This window comes from Myodes glareolus, chromosome 12 (assembly GCF_982192425.1).
Source record: "Myodes glareolus chromosome 12, mMyoGla1.1, whole genome shotgun sequence".
NCBI lineage: Eukaryota > Metazoa > Chordata > Mammalia > Rodentia > Cricetidae > Myodes > Myodes glareolus.
The window spans coordinates 28,170,929-28,191,225 of NC_142037.1; the positions used below are offsets into that span (position 1 = coordinate 28,170,929).

Sequence of the window (20,297 nt, forward strand, 5' to 3'; positions counted from 1 at the left end):
ATTAATCATATTCAGTGCATCTCTGCCAAACTTCCCAGTCATCCTGTGTTGAGGACCAGCCTCGACAAAAATACTTCTTATCAGGGTAGGGGCAAGGAAATTTTAGAAATCTAAGTAAAGAATATGAAGATGCATAAAAAAATAACATGACGGAAACCATAGAAGTATTTGGAGGGCATTCCAGTGAATCCTGAAAATCATGAATGACTGAAATCCTGAAAATCATTGGTGGTTTATTTTTCCACAGCTTTTATACCCAACATACATGAGGGAGAAGGTAATAAAAGACTTTATTAACATGATACAAAGGATAACTCACACAGTCAATTGCTTGATCACTCTGAGACACCAAATCATTAGCATTCTGTAGTCTAGGTAGCAAAGCTGCTCTAGGTCATGTATTGTAAAGATCACCCCTCCCCAGGTGACCTCATAGTTACAAAAGAAGGAGCAGAAGTACGTTTGCATGTCCTGACCCTCTGTCAGGATGTTATGGACTTACTTAACTTCAAAAGACCCCAAAAGAACCAAGCACTCACATGCTGAGTTGGGGCATGCATTTATGCTTGCCAATCTCCAAACTCTCTAACCAGTTGGAAATGGGCCTGCCTTTTTCAGTCTCCACATTTCCTCCCCTTTCGTTAATTTTAATAAAGCCTGTGCTTCTGCAACAGGACAGATGATTGCATCTTTGAACACTTTCCTGTTTCCCAGACTTATCCGTCTTCAGTATCTGTATTTTAATCATACAAGCCCATGTCTTAGGAGTCTGGGAAGAAAAAGAATCAAACCCGTTGATGACTGCCGACCTCTGCAAACAAAGAATTAAAGAAAATACTTTTGGGCTCTGTGTCTCTGAGCCAATTTTTTGTCAAGAGAGTTCATCTGCAATTAGATATATTTTGTGAATAAACATGTTCCTAATGGCTACAGTCTCCTAATTAAAGGAGAAAGAATCGCTAGGGTTGGGAATGCCCTTTTTGGTTGTTCTGGATTGCTTCTTAACAATTTTTTGCCATATTAAAATCAAAATGTTTATCAAATATGTTAAATCCAAGTATTCATAGAAAAAATCTAACTTTTCATAACATCTTATGGAGAACTAAAGCAGTTACAAGCATTAACCAGTCAATACCCATAATTCTAAATGGGAAATTAACAACAAATACACAATCTGTCACATCACAATTCTCTTAAATCCATTCTAATCAAAAGACAAAAAAAGATTTTTCTGCTGAGTGAGAGTCCAGGCACATTGCTGCTTTTAAATAATTGTCCCAGTCTCTGAGCAGCAGCAAAAACCCTTAGACTACCCTCCTCATATTTGAAGAGGGACTTCACACTCCTTGAAATGAGTCCTTTTTCCCCTGCGGGGAAAATGAGTTCTCCAGTCTCAGGCCCAATATTTTAACAGTAGATTGAATACCATACTGTCAAAATGAGTTCCATGTCCCAAAGAGTAAAACAGTCAAATATTTAGTCTGTGTTTTTGGTCCGGCTCCAAGGTCAACAGGACTCACTAGGTCTGGAAGTCTGCCCAGCAAGTCCAACAAGAGGCTGGGAATCACCAGTCATATCATGATCTTCTCTCCCTTCTTAGACTGCAGGAGGTTGTAGTGAGTCAGGAACATCGGTTCAGGGACCCCTTTCCTCAGCCTGCAGCATGATGTTATGAGGAGGTCAGGATCTCACGTTCAGGAACCTCTTTCTGCTTCTCTTATGGAGTCATCAGTGGCTGCGATGTCATCAGGGCTGGTACTCCTCCGCTGTATATGCAGTCATCTCATCGGCTTTATTTTCTTCCTGCGAAAAAAGCACAAACATATCCTTGACCCCAAATTAATACAGGGTCGGGTCTTTTTCATAATCCAGTGCAAGGGTTTTTACGCCTTAGCAAAAATCACCTTGGTGCCATCATGCCAAAATCTGTCCACGGCAGATTGCTCACGGCCATACATAAAAGGTGCATGACTTAAGGCATTATGTGGCAATTCTTAATTCTCCTGTCCTCAGCACTACCCTTCAGAAGAGAATGGAATACACATGTGACTTCCATGTCTTCTAATAGCAACACTACTAGAATTAAGTCTAAGCTGTTTTAACCACACCACCACCAAGTTGCCTCCTAGAGTGAAGATGACCTCCTGCTACCTCAATCATTTACTCAACCTGGCGAGGTTTGACAACATCCACCACCCTCTTGCTGCCAGCTTCCTTGAATGCAGGCACATCCACCTCTCTTCGTGTCATCTTGAAACATAACAAAAGAATATGCTCTGTGTTTGCACTCTGAGCAAGGTGATAACGAACTCAGTTTGGGCAATTCTGAGGAACCTGGAAGAAAACACAACGGAGGCATTCCACCCTGCCCTGGTTAGGCTGGTGGGTGTTTTCCCGGTGCTGCTAGCAGACTGAGGCCGGAAAATCTCTGAGTAAGCCCGGGGACTCCGGATTCGTACTGCGGGCCCAGGGGAGGGCAGCTTTGCTGGTACACTCCCATTCTACCAGCATCAGTCACAAAAGAAAACACAGCCGCTGGGCATGTCCCCAGGTGCGTGCGAGATTAAACCCTGAACGCCCACTACACCCCACGCTCATAGAGATAGGCCATCTCACACCTCCCCCACTCACGCTTGCGCTCGTGCACACGCGCGCCGCCCGTGCACACGCTCGGATCCTCGCCGGGTGGTACCCGGGCGCGCCGGCGCAGCGCAAAGCAGAGGGTGCGGAGGGCGCGGCCGCGAGAGGGCGCGGCGAGCGGCTGGCACGCGGGGCCGGGTCGTTGCCGGGCCCGGGTACGAGGTGCTTGGAGCGACCCGGGGCGGAGGGAGAGCGGCGGGCACGCGCGCCATGAACCCGAAGGCGGGCGATGAGGAGGAGGACTGCGTGGATTCGGGCGCCGAGACCGGAGGGTGAGCCGGATCAGGCGGGGCGGGCGCTGAGGACTAGCGCTCGGGAACCCGAGTCACTGTGGCAGTATCGGGGCTGGGACTCAGTGTCTTGCGGGCCAGCGGCGTGGTCCCTGGCTGCCTGGGGCAGAACGGGGAGGGGCGGGAAGGGCCCTACCTGGGACTGGAAGGTGGTGGGACTCGAGGCCCGGCGTCACCCCTCGCAGCCCTGTGGCCTTTGGTGCCAGGCTCAGCCAGTATTCGCTGTCAGATAGAGATGCGCCTGCACTTGTTCCCACAAGCTGGGGAACTCTGGTAGCTCGAGAGCCCCAGGGAGTCTGGCCCTAGACACGAGGAAAGCAGGTGGAAAGGGTGGGAAGCCGGGCACGGAAAAGACTCCGAAACCAGCTAAGAGGACTGCATAGCTCACTTACACTGTGTTACTGAGCCTCTCCACCCCGCCAGCCTTGGGTACCCGCAGGATGGTGTGATAGGGGTCTTGTATGCTTCAAAGGACTCAAGTAATTAGCTCAAACCTTTGGAGGCTAATTAGCCCTCTCCCAACAGCAGTTTTCTTGTGTAGGACAAAAGAAGACGTTTTCAGAAACGAATGTCCCCTAATGGTTTCCACCCGGCCTCTATCTAGAGGATTTCCCTATGCACAGTCAGCGCTACATCCAGGATGCCCGGTAGGAAGGAGTGTCTTCTCCGATCTAGCGAAATTCTGCTAGGGGTCAGGGGCTACCCAGACTACAGAAGACCTTGGAATTCCTGGAAGGTGGAGAGGGTTCAAGCTAATTTTAGGATTTGGCAATCTGCTGAGAACACAGAGAGAGGCCTGTCCCAGAATGGACCTCGGTTCTGCCCTAACCCAAGAAAGCATCCCTCAAACTATTCCTGCCTCCAACCCCCACCCTTCCTTGCAGCCTCCTCTGCCACCCCTACCGTAAATCTGGACTGCCTTCTTCCCTACAGCGGTCTTTCCCTGTTACCCAACTGTGTTGTCCATGGTGGAGGAGTAACTTGATTTGAACCCCCCACCCTCGTTTTTGCTTCAATTTTGTTTGTGTGAAACTTGCCAGTTTAGTTTCTTTCCTGATTATTGTGACCTCGTGCACAATAGACAAGAATCCTTTCACTATGTCACTTGGTTGACCATGCTTGGTTCCTCTCTCCTCCCCCATTAGCTGGACCATGTATAGAAGAAACAAAGCAAAAGTTGCCAGCTCTTCTGTTTCTAGAGTGAAGCAGTCACTGTCCCACTAACGTTTAACTCGCAGGGCTCTCCTAAAGCAGATGCTTGCCAGAAGGGCCTAGCCGTGGAGAAGAGGGGATAAGCATTGATTTTGAGGGGTGTCTTCATCCTGGGATGCAGGCTAGCCAGAGAACCATCATGGGCTCCTGGGAAGGGTTGGTTAGTGTGGAGACTCCCAAGTTTCTATTTTCTACTTGGCCACTAAAGAGTGTTGCTGTAACAGGACAGAAAGCTGTTTAAAGAATTCTTATTACATCACTAGCAAACTTAAATTAAAATGTAAAATGATATTATTTGAAACAGAAGTTTCATGTCCCCTAGCCTTGTATTTGCTAATCTACCCCTGTATGCTTTGAATTTTTAGTTTAGCTATCAAATGTGCTGTTAATAGTTGACTCATTTTTTCTGGTGTTTTCCCTTTCTAGTCTAGCCAAGTATAAAGCACCCAGAACTCAAAATGTTTGCTGCTTCTTGTTGTTGTTGTTATTGGAAGCAGGGTCTCCTGTAGTCCAGGTTGGATTTGAAATCACTAAGTAGTCAATGACAACCTTAAGCCCTGACCTTCCTGCCTGCCTTCCCAAGTGCTGGGATTATAGGAATTTACTCTTTGTCAGGATTTCGTTAATTGTGTCCCTCTCCATTCAAATGTGTATAGCTCTTTTGTCTATCGAGGGCAAAAACTGAACATGATCTTGGACTGCGAGTTCCTCTCATGCTGAGCAGTTGTCCTCAGGTCTTTCTTTGCTCTTTGACCTGGCCATCCTGGCCTGTTTTTCTGATGCCTCTCTTCTGCCACCTATCCTTTCTACAACTCTACCTTTTCTGCCTGGCATGCCTATCTAATAGGTGAAATTCTACTCTCTCTCTCTCTCTCTCTCTCTCTCTCTCTCAATCCGGCTCAAATGACATATCCACTAGGACATCAGTCCTTAACTTGGGGTCCATAACTGGCTTTGAGACATATACAAAATACCAGACTCAGTAAAGTTTTGTGAGAAGAAACAAAAATTGAATTGAATTCTCAAAGTAGCCCATGATCCCTTCTAACCCAAGTTGGGGGAGAATAGGGGACGTTTCGGTGTCAGCAGAGGCAGTCTGAATAAACATTAAGATGGGCCATCAGGCACCGGGTGTATTCGGAGTTCAGAGTGGAGATCTAACATGACAGTATCTTTGGAACTGCCCTTGAAGCCCTGGGAGAGGTGAACTCAACTGATGTTGCAGTGAACGTTTACCCAGAATCCACCGAGTGCTGCCTGCAGTTCTAAACCTCTCCGCATGCCTTATTGGCTCACTGAGTCCTTAACCAGCTCAGTACGGCCTGTTGTCCTTAACCCTAGCTTAAGAAGCCATTGTGTTGAAGTGTCAGGCAAAGACAGGGAAACTGATGGTGAAGCCCCAGAAGGAGGAACAGGCTGTCCTGGAAGCTGAGAGAAGGTTAAGTTGTTGAGAAACCAAGGTCAATAATGTCTGACTGAAAATCTCATTAAGATAAGGACTGTGGAGTGCCCTTGTATTAATTAATGAAGATACCGAAGTGAGGCTTTGAGAGTGGAGTGGTGGTGTGAAGTCAGATGAGATTGTCTCTAGAAAGGAGTAGAAGGTGAGGAAAGGGCCAAGCCATATGTCTAGAAAGTTATCCAGAAAAAAATGAGGAGTAGAAAGGCATCCAAGTTAGAATACCCCTGCTTCAGCCCATACCAAGCTCCATATATTCTTTATACCCAACACAATAGACACACAGATGCTTTCAGACACCTTAAGGAGGCCGGTCATCATCATTCAGAACACCCAGCCCATGCCTTGGTATTATTATTTCACGTATAGGTTGTAGCAAGTCAATGGGTGTATGGCTTATTGGTCTGCAACCCCAAGCTTCTGCATGCTTCCCACCTAGCAACCATTCTCGAGGAACCATTTCATCTAGAATTAGTCCTTGTTTTCTCTCAGGGGAAATGCTGCCTTTTCCAACCTACCTACACCTAACCTGGGCCAAGACTAAAGGCAGACTCAGTGTTCTGTGGCAATTGATGTCATTTGGAACCTCCACTGGGCAATGAGCCTGCGCTTCTGTGTGCTGTTAGGAGAAACTAGCAAAAGCCACTTTTGGCAAAGTAGCTTATGACACAGAATTTCTTAACAGAGGGACAGGCAGTTCTTGAAAATACAAATAAAAGCCAGTGCCAGCAATGACAATTTCATCAGTGAATCTCCAGCACATGGCCTCCACACTGCTCTTTCACGTGCGACCATACTTAGTGAATTGTTTTCCTTCGGTAGTTTGGCCTGACATCAGTGGAATTCTACCTGTGTGCCAGCTGTCACTGACCTTCCGGCTCAGGACAATGTCACACCTATCAGGGAACTACACCCAGTGCTTCACTGCAGCCTATGAGAACAGGCAGGCACTGAGAAGTGAAACAGGTGGATGGGAAAGAATAGGTACAAAAACATTTTAAATGGGCCAGCATTTTTTAAAGGAAATCTTATACAGAAGACAAATGACTTTGTAGCCCTGTATGAAGTTTGTGTCCAAGGCTAGTGAGCTCTGTTACCATGACCTTCAATGTGGTGTACTGAGAATCAGCAGGGAAAGTCCATGACACAGGGAGCCCTGGGTTTGCAATAACAGGAAGGTCAGTTTTACAGAAAGGTCAAGCTCCGTTCTTAGGCCATAGTTTCCTGGAAAAGAGAATCTAGAAAAATATTCCTTTTATAAAATGAATATATATGTAGGTTGCCTAGTGAGACCTCCAGCAGCAATTCTGTAATTCTTAATTACAGAATACCTTCCCTTATAATCCTAATGCAGCAAATAACATACAAATATTAAAATTTGGAAATTTTATATGTGTGTATGTGTGTGCACACGTGTGCACGTGCGTGTATGTATCAAGTGAGAGAATAATCCTTGTGTTATTATATGCCATCTATTGTATAGGTTCAAGAATTTGATATCCAAGAATTCCTGTTTACCTTGCATGCTATGTGCAGAGATAGCAGGGGAACACTTTGTGATCTGAGGCCAATAAACCGAAATCTCAAGCTGTCTCTACCCACCCTGAATAAGTTTAAGGAACACCAAGTTCTTCAGAGCAGTCTGGTCAAATACCTGGCTGTTTTTCTGAAATTATTTTAACCTGCTTATTCATGAAGTTGTCTTAAGCTTTATAGCTTGCCTCTCACTGGCGATGCCACTAAATCAGCTCACTTTGACTATGAGCCGCAGAAGTGGGCATACCCTTCACTCGGCCTGTATTTCCAAACATGGTCGTTTTTCTAAGGACAGGACATAAATAAATATAAAATTTTATTCATAAATATCCCATCACCCTGTACCTTGTAAACATGAACCAAGAGCAATCACGTAGTCATTCCCAAAGAGAAGGGGTTGAATAAATTGCAGTGCATCTGAATTTATCCACAGTGGTAACTACAGGAGCTGCCAAGCAGCAAGCTCAAATGGTTTAAACTAAAAAGAGCAGTTCAGAGCCGTTATCTCTATCATTGTGTTGAGATGCAGATTACATAAACTTAGAACCAGAAAACTGGAGAGCAAGGCAAAATCTTAGATGCCGCTTCTGTTTGATGTGTTTTAATGGGATGAAAACCACAGAACTGGGCAGAGACCACCCTGCATGGAGGTCTGTGTTTTAATTAGTGAGCATGAATATCCTTGAAAGTCAGACATGATGAGATTGGTGCTGTGCAAATTGGCTGCTTTGTGAAGGAGTTGGGGTTCACAAGTCTGCCAGAGACTGGCCAATTGGCAAGCCTAACCCCAACATTGCCATGAAAACCTTGAAAGATTTAGGGGGACCTCATGGAGGAGTGTCCTTTCTGTTAGCACTTATCCTAAAATACTACCAAATGCACTTTAAGATTCTTGAATTATGGTTTCAGTGTAATTTTCAGTCTATGTTCATATCCATCTGTGCACAGATCTGTACAACGCCTGCCAGTGTGAATCTCATCTTTGGCAAACCCTGGCTGGAAAGAGTGGCGCATTCTTTCTATAGGAGACATAGTAATGTTACACTCTCCATGTCAGATGGGCAGACATGGATAACTGTGCAATTTCTGCTAAGTCTGGCCATGGTCGCCATGTGTTGGAAGGTCTTTACTATTGATCTGGTATAGTGGATGCTTGCTGATCATTCACGGTATTTTATAGAGCTAGATTTCTCAGTGTCGTCCTCGTGTGTTGTTTCCGCTCTGTCTGGCTCCAGAAGGAATTTAAGGTGCCAAGGCTGGGTGTGGAAATCCTGGGTTTCAGTATGTTACCAATCCTTGATGCTTTCACCTCCCTCGGCCAAGATGGCACTGTGCCTCAACCCAGCTCGTCCTACTTCTTAGCTTGCTCATTACCCATCCACTCTGCCCAGTGAGTCCACACCCTGTCGTTCCTCACTTCCTGGGCTCCATACAGAAAGTCCCACTTCTGCTTTCCACCGACCAGACCAATTGACTAGACTTAGAATCACCTTAGAGACACAACTCTGGACATCTCAGTGAAGATGCTACCAGAGAGGCTCTCTTGAGCAGGGAAGACCCATCTTGAATGTGGGTGGCACAATCCCACAGGCTGAGGTCCTGGACTGAATGGAAAGAGAAAGCGGAAGTGAGCTGAGCACCAGCATCCATCAGTCTCTACTTCCTGCCTGCACACAGGTTGACCAGTTGCCTCACACTCTCTCCCGCTCAGACAGACCCTTCCTCCCTTCCTTAAGTTGTGCTTGTCAGGCATTTTGTCCTCGTGACTAGAACGACAACGGTAAAGTTGAATTTGGCGCGCTGGGGTGCAGTTTATAAAGATATGCAAATCCCTTTTGCCGTTTTTATTCTTTCCAGTTTGAAACAACAATGACTGTGATTACTAAAATATTTCATTTAAAAAAGAGAAAAACGATGTCCATTGCCTTTCATTTTATTCCTTCCCAATAAGTCAGGGCATCATGGTCTGAGCAGTGTAGTAATTTTAACACATAAAAGGCAATTTTTAAAAGGTTTTATATGCACTTCTTAAATGCTGTAAATGGAGTGAAAATTGGATCATTCAAGAAAGGCAACTGGAGACTAAGGTGATAAAGGGAGTATATACCTATAAAATTAAACCTAATGTGGAGGTTTATTTGCCTAACTACCTCTGCTAACTGCCAGGCACTGTGAATCCCTGCCTCCCTAAGGCATTAATTTCCTACTGAAAATGACTTTGGGGTGCAAGAGAATAAACAACTTCTATACCAAATTCCTTGCCAAAGAGGAAAGCCTCGACAGCCCTGCCCATGGGGCAGGAACTTGGCGGGATTCCCATTCTCGTAGTGACTGACTGCCAGCCACTGAGTCCTCAGGATAAAACCCATATGGATCACTTCTCTCCTATCTAGCAGGATCAGGAAAGGAAATCCACTGGAGTGCCCTGTGCTGAAGGTCCCTGCTGGTTAGCCAGTCCTGAAGTGTGGACACACCCCTACTTCCCAGCCCAATGCTGTCCTCCTTCCTCAGGGTCCCTTCCATCACAGTCATCAAAGAGGCATCCAGTGGTGCTGTGTGAACCCTGGCAAAGTGCTCCTTAGTGAGAATGTAACCCCAGGGACTTGTGAATCTGTTGAAGACTTGGAGACTTTCTCACCAGAAAAATAAACAAACATTCCAAAACTTTCCCGCAAATTCAGAGGCCCGAGACCCTCATAGGGTGACTCATGGAGCCCGTGTGAAGGCCCCAGTGTTGCTTTCAGAATTCAGACATAGCACTGATTTGCACCAAAGAAGCCTCAACACCGTTTTCGCCAATGACAGCTTGCGCAGGCAAATGCTACTAGCTACCACATCACCACTAATGGGGCTCTTAGATCAAGCGGTTCATTTGGATAAAAGAAAAATGATATCTAAGCCCCCCTACATCTTATGTTTCAGGTCCGACTACAGCCATCTGTCCTCCACCAGCAGTAAGTATTCTTTGAATGTCTTTCTAAGTTGTCCTTTAAATTTTTAAAGTATAGCTTCATCGTTTTCCTGCTTGCTGTCCACCCCCTCCCCTCCCACGTACCCACAAGCCCCTTCCAAATTCATAACCTCCTCTTTAACCATCGTTACATATGCATATAGACAAGAAACATAAATAGAGCCTGCTCAGTCCATGCGGTGTTGCTGCGTGTGTGAGTTTTTAGGGCTGACGACTCAGTATTGGATAACCAACCACGGGGTGGGGGGGGTGGCTCCTCCCTGGGGAAGACTAATTCTCCCTCTCTTAGCAGTTGTTAATTGCATGTGGCTCCCTATCTAGGGGTGAAGGGGATATGTGAGATTTCCCTCGTCTATGTTGGGGTGTCAACTGCTGATGGAACTGTTCAGGTCTTGAGAGGCAGCCATGTGGTTGAGGTTTCATGGGTGCAGCTTTCCTGCCATAACTAGAAGGCACAGCCTCCCAGCAAACTGCCTGCTCTTCTGGCTCTCAGAATCTCTCTACCCCATGTCCATGATGATCCCTGGGCTGTAGACACAGGAGTTGTGTAGTAGATGTATTTATTAATTGAGTTCATCATTCTCTGCATTTTTGACGAGTTGTACCTTCTGAAATAGTCTCCAGCTGCAAAAAGAATCTCCTTTGGTTAGGGTCAGATCTACACTTAACTGTGTGTGTAAAACTAAGGATTTAGAGTCAGTTAGGAATTGCACTAATTTAGGAATGGGGCATTTTGTAGGTTCTCCTCTAAGATCCACCATCTCCCTAGCCACAGGTATTTGTCCTGTTCAGTAGGCCTTGAGTCCAATGAGACAGCTGTTGGCTACTGCTAAGATTAAGTGCCACTCTGGCACCTTTAGGGCTCTCTTGTCACACTGGTCATTGCGGTGGTTCACAGGTGTCAAAGCTGGGTGGGGCTGTTGATTGCTTACACCCCTCAGCGGCCTTCACAGTGGTTTCTAGTTCCCACTCCTTCCTCTTGGAATTGAAATATTGGGACATTTGTATATTGGGAATATATAAATTGTCTTGTTTATGTTTAATAAAAAACAAAGAAAGAAAGCTGGTTTCTGGGAGGAGGTGCTCAGGTCAATTTGATCTCAGATCCGCTGGGTCCTATGTCCAAATGTGTAATGTCTCCGGCAATAGGATTTACCTTTAGCTTCTGGGAGGCAACCAGAGGCAATAGCATTAGTTTATAGTGTTTTAGGAGCCTTTGAACTCCCCTGCCTAGTAACTCAAAAGAAAGTTTCCCATGCCTGGTACTAGAATTTTTTTAGATAGACTATATAGTTCTTGGGTAGAGTATTATAGCTAGCCCAGAGTGGTGTAACTGCATTTATATTGTCTGTGTATTTATATTTATGTATGCTCATATGCTTATATGTATAAGTTTAAAATAATAATTCCCCAAATCTCTGTGAGTTCAAGGCCAGTCTGGTCTACAGAGTGAGTTCTAGGACAGCCAAGGCTACACAAAGAAACCCTGCCTCGAAAACACAAGTAAAAAACCAAAAAATCCTTGTGTCCTTCTCAAACATCCTGAGTGTTGTTTATCCCTCCTCCCTCCCTCTCCTGTATTGATACCCCCACCCCAACTATAGACCCCTCCCCTGTTTTCCCCATTTTCCCCTTCATATCACCGGTGTCCTGCTAGCCCCTCTCTCCTGGCTTCTGCAGTTACTCCAGATTGTACATTGACATCTGAAGATTTGGAGCTAGGAACCACAGATAAGAAAGAACATGTGACGTTTGTCTTTCTGGGTCTGGGTTACATCACTCGGTGTAATATTTTCTAGCTCCATCCATTTACCTGCAAAATTTGTTCTTTCATTTTTCTCTACATCGAGTAATATTTCATTGTAAATGTGTACAATGTTCTCATTATCCATTCATTGGCTGGAGGACATTTAGGTTGTTTCTATTTCATGGCTATTGTGAATAAAAGCTGTATGAAATGGCTGATCGAGAACCCATGGAGTGGGAGGTAGAAGCCTGTGGGTATTTGCCAAGAAGTGGTGTTGTTGGGTTATGTGATAGGTTTATTTTCAGCTTTTTGAGAGTTCTCCACACTGATTTTCAGAGTAGCTGCCCCCGTTTGCAGTCGCACCAACAGCGAATGAGTGGCCCTTTTTCCCACCTCCTCACCAGCATCTGCAGGCAGTGGTTCTGGTGATCTGCCATTCTGACTGCTTTGGGGTCCTTTTTTGTTGTTGTCCCATATAAATTTGAGCATGCTTTTCTCTCTTTCTGTGAAGGTTGCCCTGGGGCTTTTGAGTAGGATTGGACTGAACTGTAAATTGCTTTGGGTAGAAATGTCGCCACCACAGCCCTAGCTGTCCTGGAACTAACTCTTGTAGACCAGGCTGGCCTCAAACTTGGATGTAGATATTTTATTTGCCCATCTTCCTATTTTGTAATTCCTGGCTTATAAGTGATCCTTAAATGTAATAAAGATATGAGTAGAAATAGATTTTATATGGATACTCTGAACATTGAGAGGTACTTATATTTAATATCAAAATATAAGTAAATGTATGCACAAGGAGTGATGCCTCGTGTCTAGACAGGATTTTTAGTGATTAAAAGCGTTACATCAAAGCTGTTCATATTGGCTGAACATTTGTTTTAGAATTACCCCAAACAATTGTCTTACCATAAAAGCCTTGACTTTTTGAGCTGATGAATACTGGATTGCTCTGCCCTCCCTCGCGGTCCTGTTAAACCTGCAGCTCTAATTCCCAACTGGATAGACCCTTAATTGGATCATTATGTTTATTGATGTTCTGGCTTGGTTTTCCTCTGCAATAGGGACCGTGAGAAAAGCTGAGTGTCTGGAATTGTGATTTAGTGTCAAATTAAACTTGGTTATTAGGGGAGACGGCAGTGAGCGCTTTCTGGTGTTCTAGCCAGCTGAGGGCCCATTGGCTCTGAAAGGCAAGCCATTATAATCATGAGAGCAGACCCTTAGCTGCCGTACAGCTAAGCCTCCTGAACTGTTCTCCAGACTGCCGTTTCCATCCCTGTTTGACCCAGACCTGACACTGCCTCGAGAATAGTTTTCTCTAAAATAGCTGCCCACCACCATTGCTGTGCTCCAGGGCACAACAGCAAGCCTGGTCGTTTGGTTTGGATCTTTCCCTCTGCCCAGTTGTCTTTAGCTGCAATCTGGAGCTGCGATCCCTCTGAGGCAGCTGGGGTCAGTACTAAGTCACCGTTCTTCCGTTCCCCTGGAGTTGAGCCCTCATACACAGTGTGTGCTTCTATCAGGAGCTGTGCTTGCCTACAAATGATGAAGAAAAATGAGCGCTAAGCAAATAGAGATTTCTTCTCCTCTGTCATGAAAGTGATCATAGCCAAGGAGGCAGTGCAGATCTGGAGAGCGTTTTCAATCTACCACATCATGCTCAGCTCTTGGCTTCCATCCTTAAGGTTGCCTGAGGGCGGCAATATGGCTACTGCCAACACAACCACCTTTACATCCTTATTCTCAACAGGAGAAAGAGATGAGCAGGATCAGAGTGTTGCCAAAATGTTTAGGATCAAAGCCCGATAGCCCTAACAAACCAGGCTTGGCCATCCATCCTCAATACACCAACTAAAAGATGCGGGTAACAATGAAAAGCAGAGAGAGGTGTGGTTTGGTTTTGGTTTTGGTTTTGGTTTTTTTTTTTTTTTCCCAGTGTGGCAACACTGGGATGAGGAAGCCTATGCTCATCGTGAGTTTTAGGTTAAAACCGAGGACCAGAGGTAAGCGTAACTAAGCAACTGGGTCAATGTGCTGTCCTGCCCATCATTGTCAGGGCTCCAGTCTCCCCTGTAATGATTACAGAACTGTGTGGGCTTTCTTCCTGGGAAGCCAGTTCCTCCTCTGTCACCAGCCTCCAGCTCTTCTGTGTTGCCCCCACTCCACCCCCAACCCCTCCAGTACAAGACTCCTGGGGGAGTACTGATCTCTTGTACTGTCAAGTCAATCGTTCCCATAACCAAGGGACTGTTGAGCTGCATTCCTGACCCGGCTCTTGCTTTTAAAGTTTTCCCAAAGACATTGCCTGACCATTTTCTTATCCTTTGAGCCAGATCTTCATCAGATGTTTATCTCTAGTCCTGAGGGGTCAGCAACCCTCTCCTGATACAAGGAGTAATGGTGGGTCACAGCTGCCCTTCCTCAGCGCAGCACCTGCCCTGACTACTCCTAGCCAAGAATATAAATCTTGGCCTCCACCCACATGCTGAAAGCCCCTTGGGCAGTCATTGAAAAAGAGTGCACTTTCTGAAAAGATTTTTTTTTAAGTCTATCATGGAAAACACAAAGATTATTGCCATGATGCAATAGGCTCTTTCAAGTTGATTGTTAAAATTACATCTCCAGTGACCTAAATAATCATACTCAAAGGGCAGAGTAGAGACAAGATGTCAAGTGTGTCACTGTCCTGAAGAGTCTGTTGTGGCTTGTCTCTCTCCATCACGAGGACTAGGTACAGTCCCCCTGTATGACCAGCAGGTTCAACTGATGCCTTAAACATGCATGTGTAGGAAGGAACAGAAGAACCTGGGCCTTTTTCCTTTGATCTCTTTGACCCAGAATGAAAATACATCATTCATTCCAACATGTGGGCCGAAGGAATCAACTCTGAATGGAAAAGGAAAGAAAGGAAGGGAGGGAGGGAAGAGAGGGGAGGGAGGGAGGGAGGGAGGGAAGGGGAGAGGAAAGAAGACATGACTGCTCCTAGGCATGGTAAAAGAAAAAGTTTATTGTAGATAAAAGGGAGAATACAATCAGAGACAGAGACTTCTGGGAGAGTCCAGAGGGAACGTGACCTTGACCTGGGGCCACATGAGGAGAGGTAGGGGAGAAAGGAGAGCTAGGAGACCAAGAGCCCAGAAGAGTGAAAGAGGCAAAAAGGACCAGCATAGCCAAAATGTCTGGATGTATGTGGAAGAGCAGCTGGGGGAAGGGCAGCCCAGCCCCTGGCCTGGAGAGTTCAGGGTAGGGGGCAGGTATGCCAGCAAGGAGGACCCTGTAACAGGTAGGGACTGGGGGATGCTGAGAGAAACTGGCCTCGAGAATCTGCTTAGATATGTTAAATAGACTCCTCGACTATCTGTCCCCAGTTTGGGAACTAGCATTCCAGCCTTGTTGATAATACATGACAACAGGCGACATAATCCTTTCTGACTACTTCCTGCTGACACTGGGGATCATTGTTGTTAAAGCCACAGTGAGTCCTGTCAATATCACTAGAGATCTGAGAAGGATACAACATGGCAGGAGCTATCATTCAAATAGCCTGGATATCAGTTAAAACGTCAGTCTTACCCACTACCAAGATGGCTGCCCTAGACGCCCATGGTCTCATGGCTTCATTGGGGGCAGAAGAGGTCAGCCTTGGGCTGTCATACAGGGCAACTTTACATCTTCAACTGCCACACAGAGCAGCACCAACCTTCAGCTGCCACGCCCAGAACCTCTGACATAGGTTCCTGTGGAGAAGGAACTTGGGATGCTTGACCTTACTTTGACCGGCAGAGCACAGCGGTCAACCCAAGCAAGTCCACAGTGTGAGCAGATCCTGGTGGAGGAGAGGCATGGGGCAGTTACTCAAATGATTAGCGCCACCACAATCCAGGTGGAGCTCTCATACCCCAACTGTCTTCTTTGGAGTCCTTAGGGCTCCTGCGAGGAGCTGGCACTTCCGTCTGTTATGGAAAGCTTTTTCATTAAACATTTTAAATGCAATATTCAGCAGACCTCTGAAGAATTTGAGGACCATTGTCTATTAAGCATACCTAAGTTAGGCAAACAACTTGTTTTAAACATGTACAAGAGGCTAAATAAAGCTTGCCACTAAATGATTTATATAACAGTTTATACATTAGCCTTTATAAGATTAAGAGTTTACATTTTTTTATCCCTGTTAAGTTTGAGCCGTAACAATTTGAGTTGAAAATTTAATTGAAGATCTTTTAGCTTCAAATTAAACTTTAAACTATAAATGCAGTCCCTAGAGAAGCTGGGAACCATACTTTCCTGGTTCCTTTATAGTACACCATTATAGAATATCACAGGTTCTTATATGATTCATTTCATCCAAATGGCTAAAACTTAACAAAGTTAGCAAAGACAAAGAGGCCAGACAGACATTACTGTGAACCTGAGTAGACCTTAGGGATTTATAAACTTTATTTATCAAATACACAGTATTTATCTAACGTATGTTGCTCCTTATTTAAATGGTTTTAGAAACCTGGTATTGAACACAGTTGTCAAAATAGAAGTAGTCAGACATACATCTCTAGGTTAGATTTGTTTTATGTTTTTATAACCTTAGGAATTTATCATCATATACAAATCCATACCAATCCAAAATTTTTTAGAGACCTGCTGCTGCTTCCTTAAATAAAATATATTGATAACTAAGGGCGCAGCAGGATGAAGAAGCCGTGTGAGTGTCGCCTCAGCTGGCGTGTACCATGTGGTCATCCGATGATGGAGTCACAAGGCTTGTACCCTAAAGGTACCTTATTAAAGATGACTTCCAGCCATATGGCTGGTATTTAAAATGTCTATTTTTTGGTAGATCTAGTTTTTTAACAAGAGTTGAATATAAATTACTTATATAGAATATTTTAAATAACAGTTGACTCACATATTATAGTAAGTTGTAGCAAATTAAGATTACCTATATAGGGATTTTTAGCTATAAGCCTTTGTTATAAGTTTGGGGTTTGGTTTTGTTTTGTTTTTTGGGTTGTTTGTTTGTTTCTGGATTTTTCGAGACAGGGTTTCTCTGTAGTTTTGGAGCTTGTTCTGGAACTAGCTCTTGTAGACCAGGCTGGCCTCAAACTTACGGAGATCTGCCTGCCTCTGCCTCCAAAGTGCTGGGATTAAAGGCATGTTCTACAACCACTGAGCTATAAATTTTCAGCCTGATTGTGTTACAGATTAAAGATTTTTTTTAACCATACCAAATAAATTTACAAATCCTGTGATAGAGTTTACAACATAATCTTGAGGTTTTTTTTTTTTCTTTCTTTCTTTTTTTTCCCCTAGAGCAGATCACAGAGAAAATGTAGCAATAAAAGGTCTTAAAAGAACGTTAGCAACAAGAGACTTTTGGAAGTGTAGAATCGAGCAAGTTTAGCTATAAGAGATTTGGGAATTGTCTGTTTTGTGCATTGGCAGCTGCCAACATCTGTGAGGATTTAGAAGTCAAATGGGTCAATTTTTGGCCATTGATCTGCACTGAGGCCAAGCTGTATGCAATCCAAGGAGGAGCGAGGGTCGCAGAATGAAATTTCACTGGAGGGAATTTCTACAAGCTCCAAGAGAGGGAAGAGAGAGAGCGTGGAGGGGTGGGGTAGAAAGCCTGGTGACCCAAATGGGCTCCACTTTGAGAAGCTTCAGGAGGAGAGCAGAAGGAAGAGACAGCTCTGAGCAAGGAGAGGGAACTTTAAGGGGGAGCCGAGATCAGGAGCTACAGGACTGCAGGTGGGAGCCCAGCGACAGAGAACAGGGTCCCACCGCCAGGGCCGGCTTAAGGACGCTGCAGGATTGCAGGCAGCTCATAAGAGAAGAGGGAGAGGGTTGCAATACTGCAGGAGGGAGCTGAGCGAAGTTAGGGCAGCAAAGCATCACAGAAGCCAGGAGCTTTGGGACTACAGGCAGTTCCTTAGAGGGCACAAGTAAAATGTCACAGGTATCAACCATGGACTGCACCTCCTAGGAGGAGGCAAGAACTAGTCGCTGAGGGGACAACGTGTCCATTTGAAGAGAATTTCCATCAGGGGCTTCCCCACAGGGAATGGGAAACCTGTCAAAAAGAAAAATGTTCCAAACCAGAGGAAAGGCATCGTTTGTCCTGGTGACTGGGGCCAGTGGAGATAAGAGGAGCTTCTTGGCACACCGGTGTGACTTTTGTAGTAGTAGACAAAGCAGGCAGCTAAGTGGCGACACTTATCTAGAAGAGAGATCTGGCTACTTGGTGTAGTCGGCTCAAGGAGTCAGAGAGACTAAGAGGAAGAGAGGTGGGGTCAAGAATTGGGGGTCAAATCTGATGGACAGCAGGAGCTAGAAAATGATCCATACATACCTTAGGGAAGGCCAATCAGCTGCTTGCTTCAGCGAGGCCAAGTTCCTTAGAAGAGAGGTCATCTATGCCAGCCCTGGGTTTCAGCACCAGATAGGTGAAATCGGTGAAGTAACTAGAATGGGCGGAAGGAGGAAAGTTTATGTCAGACTGCCTAGGCTGTCTCTTGGGAAAACAGAAAGAAGCAATGAAGGAAAATTCCTGGGGTTTTAAGGGAACAAGGTGTCTGGGAGAAGGGGGAACCTATGAGCTGGGGTGAGGGCTTTGAGTAGAAACTGAAGGAGCCTAGACTTTGATATGCTAATAGACACCACAGGCCGGTGTTGAGAGCCACAGGTCCCCTTTGCTCCAGATAAAAGAATGATTCCTTTTAGGCAGGTAGGGATTATTTTCTCTATTTCACCCCCCTCCCCCGAGGGAATGTTGGCTTTCGTCTAAAAGCTAGACTTTGGGAAAAGGAATTTCTTGTTACTAGACAACCCCCAGCCTCTCCACACTGTTTGCAGACTGCAAGCCAAGGATTGCAGTATTCCCTGCCTTGTTCATCTCTGAGGCAAGGATGACTGAGTCGATGGGAGACCTCCTTCTTCATGATCTGGAGTGAAGGTGTGTGACTGGGGGGGTTTCTTCAACATGTGGCTTCTTTGGGGGGGGGGTGAACTTTTCCCGGTTATGAGTGGTTCACTTGTCCTTCATAGTTCGCTGGAGAAAGCCAGCTCCACTTCCTGAAATACTCAGCACACTGTGGCCCTAAGAGAATTTCACTGAAATAAAGAAAGAGGAATTCCATTCACTCTCAGAATTTTAAGCAGTGTTTCAGGAACTCTGGTGAGATCATCAAGCCATGAGGCACGATTTGCATTCTTAAGTGGTTTGAATAAAAGGGGCAAATTTTATAAACAGGATGAGAGGAAAACAATAATTATACTAGGGAAAAATTTAAGTGTACCACGTAGTGCTGCCGAGTTCTGAGCCCGTGTGATTGGGTATTTCCATTCACACAGAGATTATAATCACACTTGGGAATTACTCTTAGAAGGTACTAGGAGCTTTAAAATTACATTTTTAGGAGCACGTGACATCTCTTAAGGCTCTCTAACCCCAGAATAGTGCATGTAGGAAACAGACGAAGAGCTAACTGTATATGACTCTCCCAATTTGGGCCTAAAGTGGCCCCAGCTACAAGCTTAAGCGGCTTTCCCGGCTCCTTACCACAAGAGGAATCAAAAGAGTTATGGGTATTTTCCCATTAGGAAGTCTAGGCATCTTGGCTGGCCACAAGGCACTGAAGCTGGCCAGGAGCCACAACCAGGCTTATCATTCCCGCCATGCTGCAGGACCGTACTGAGCATGCCTCCTGTCCTGAGACCATCTTTTCTTGCACGTTACTGCCTTTTGATTTCTCAGGGGTTTCTGCTTCCTTTTGTGGTTTCAGGATACTTACCGGAGCATCAAAGATTGGCATTTTACACTGGTTAGCTTTGTGAATCCTATAGCTTTTGGAGAGAAGTGAGCTCACTGTGGTTGAATCACTAGCTTAACTGCTGTCTGAAAGGAGGAGTTGGCAGAGACAGCTACAGTGTCGTGTTGCTCAGGAGCTCCACACAGACCCCACAGCACGAGAGTTACCATTTTCTTCCCGTGTATTAGAGGTGATTACTTATTGACAGCTTTCTCTTCCTTAGAGTCAGTTTTTATTATATCATTCCTCCAAAGGAAGATCAGTATTTTGGAAGCCCTGGTAGCATGGAATTTAACTCTGATCTGTTTGTAAATATTATCATCACATTTCCCTCCTGTCTTTAGCACATGACTGTGATTCTTGGGACACGTGTTCTTCAGAGTCCTGGTCTGTAAACGCTCACACACCCGAATCTCTTCTTTACCCTCATGGAGAATTATCTGAGCCGTTGAATTTGCTGACTTCGTGATTAGCAAAGGACAGCAGTGCACACAGATTTAGATGAAAACTCCTGCCTATCCCTAACACAGGGAAAGTACTGGAAGGAAGCCCTCCAGCATCCTCCCAGCTAGATGAAGTTCACCGTGGGACTTCTGTGCGGAACTTCGCCGCGGAACGTCGGTCTATCACACTTTCC

The 20,297-nt window shown here is 45.3% G+C and overlaps 1 protein-coding gene and 1 long non-coding RNA gene across 4 annotated transcripts in view; one reads left to right on the plus strand and one right to left on the minus strand.

Annotated features, from left to right (window-relative positions):
* Positions 1-213: 213 nt before the first annotated feature.
* LOC125392420 (uncharacterized) lies at positions 214-2,621 on the minus strand. Of its 2 annotated transcripts, XR_015004866.2 has the most exons (3): positions 2,152-2,621; positions 1,905-2,020; positions 214-1,803 (listed from the first exon to the last, which is right to left on the minus strand). It is a non-coding gene; the product is annotated as an uncharacterized LOC125392420 (long non-coding RNA). The 2 variants fall into 2 exon arrangements; XR_015739463.1 differs by having other exon boundaries at positions 1,905-2,621.
* Positions 2,622-2,727: 106 nt separating this feature from the next.
* Positions 2,728-20,297, plus strand: part of Fam124a (family with sequence similarity 124 member A) — a 51,663-nt gene continuing 34,093 nt past the window's right edge. Inside the window, exons 1-2 of one of the 2 annotated variants that reach the window (XM_048422126.3) lie at positions 2,729-2,912; positions 10,060-10,091. In XM_048422126.3, the coding sequence (XP_048278083.3) occupies positions 2,851-2,912; positions 10,060-10,091 (94 nt within the window). In that variant the 5' untranslated portion in view covers positions 2,729-2,850. Of the gene's footprint in view, positions 2,913-10,059; positions 10,092-20,297 lie in introns of both variants that reach the window. The other variant, XM_085698633.2, reaches the window with a different exon arrangement.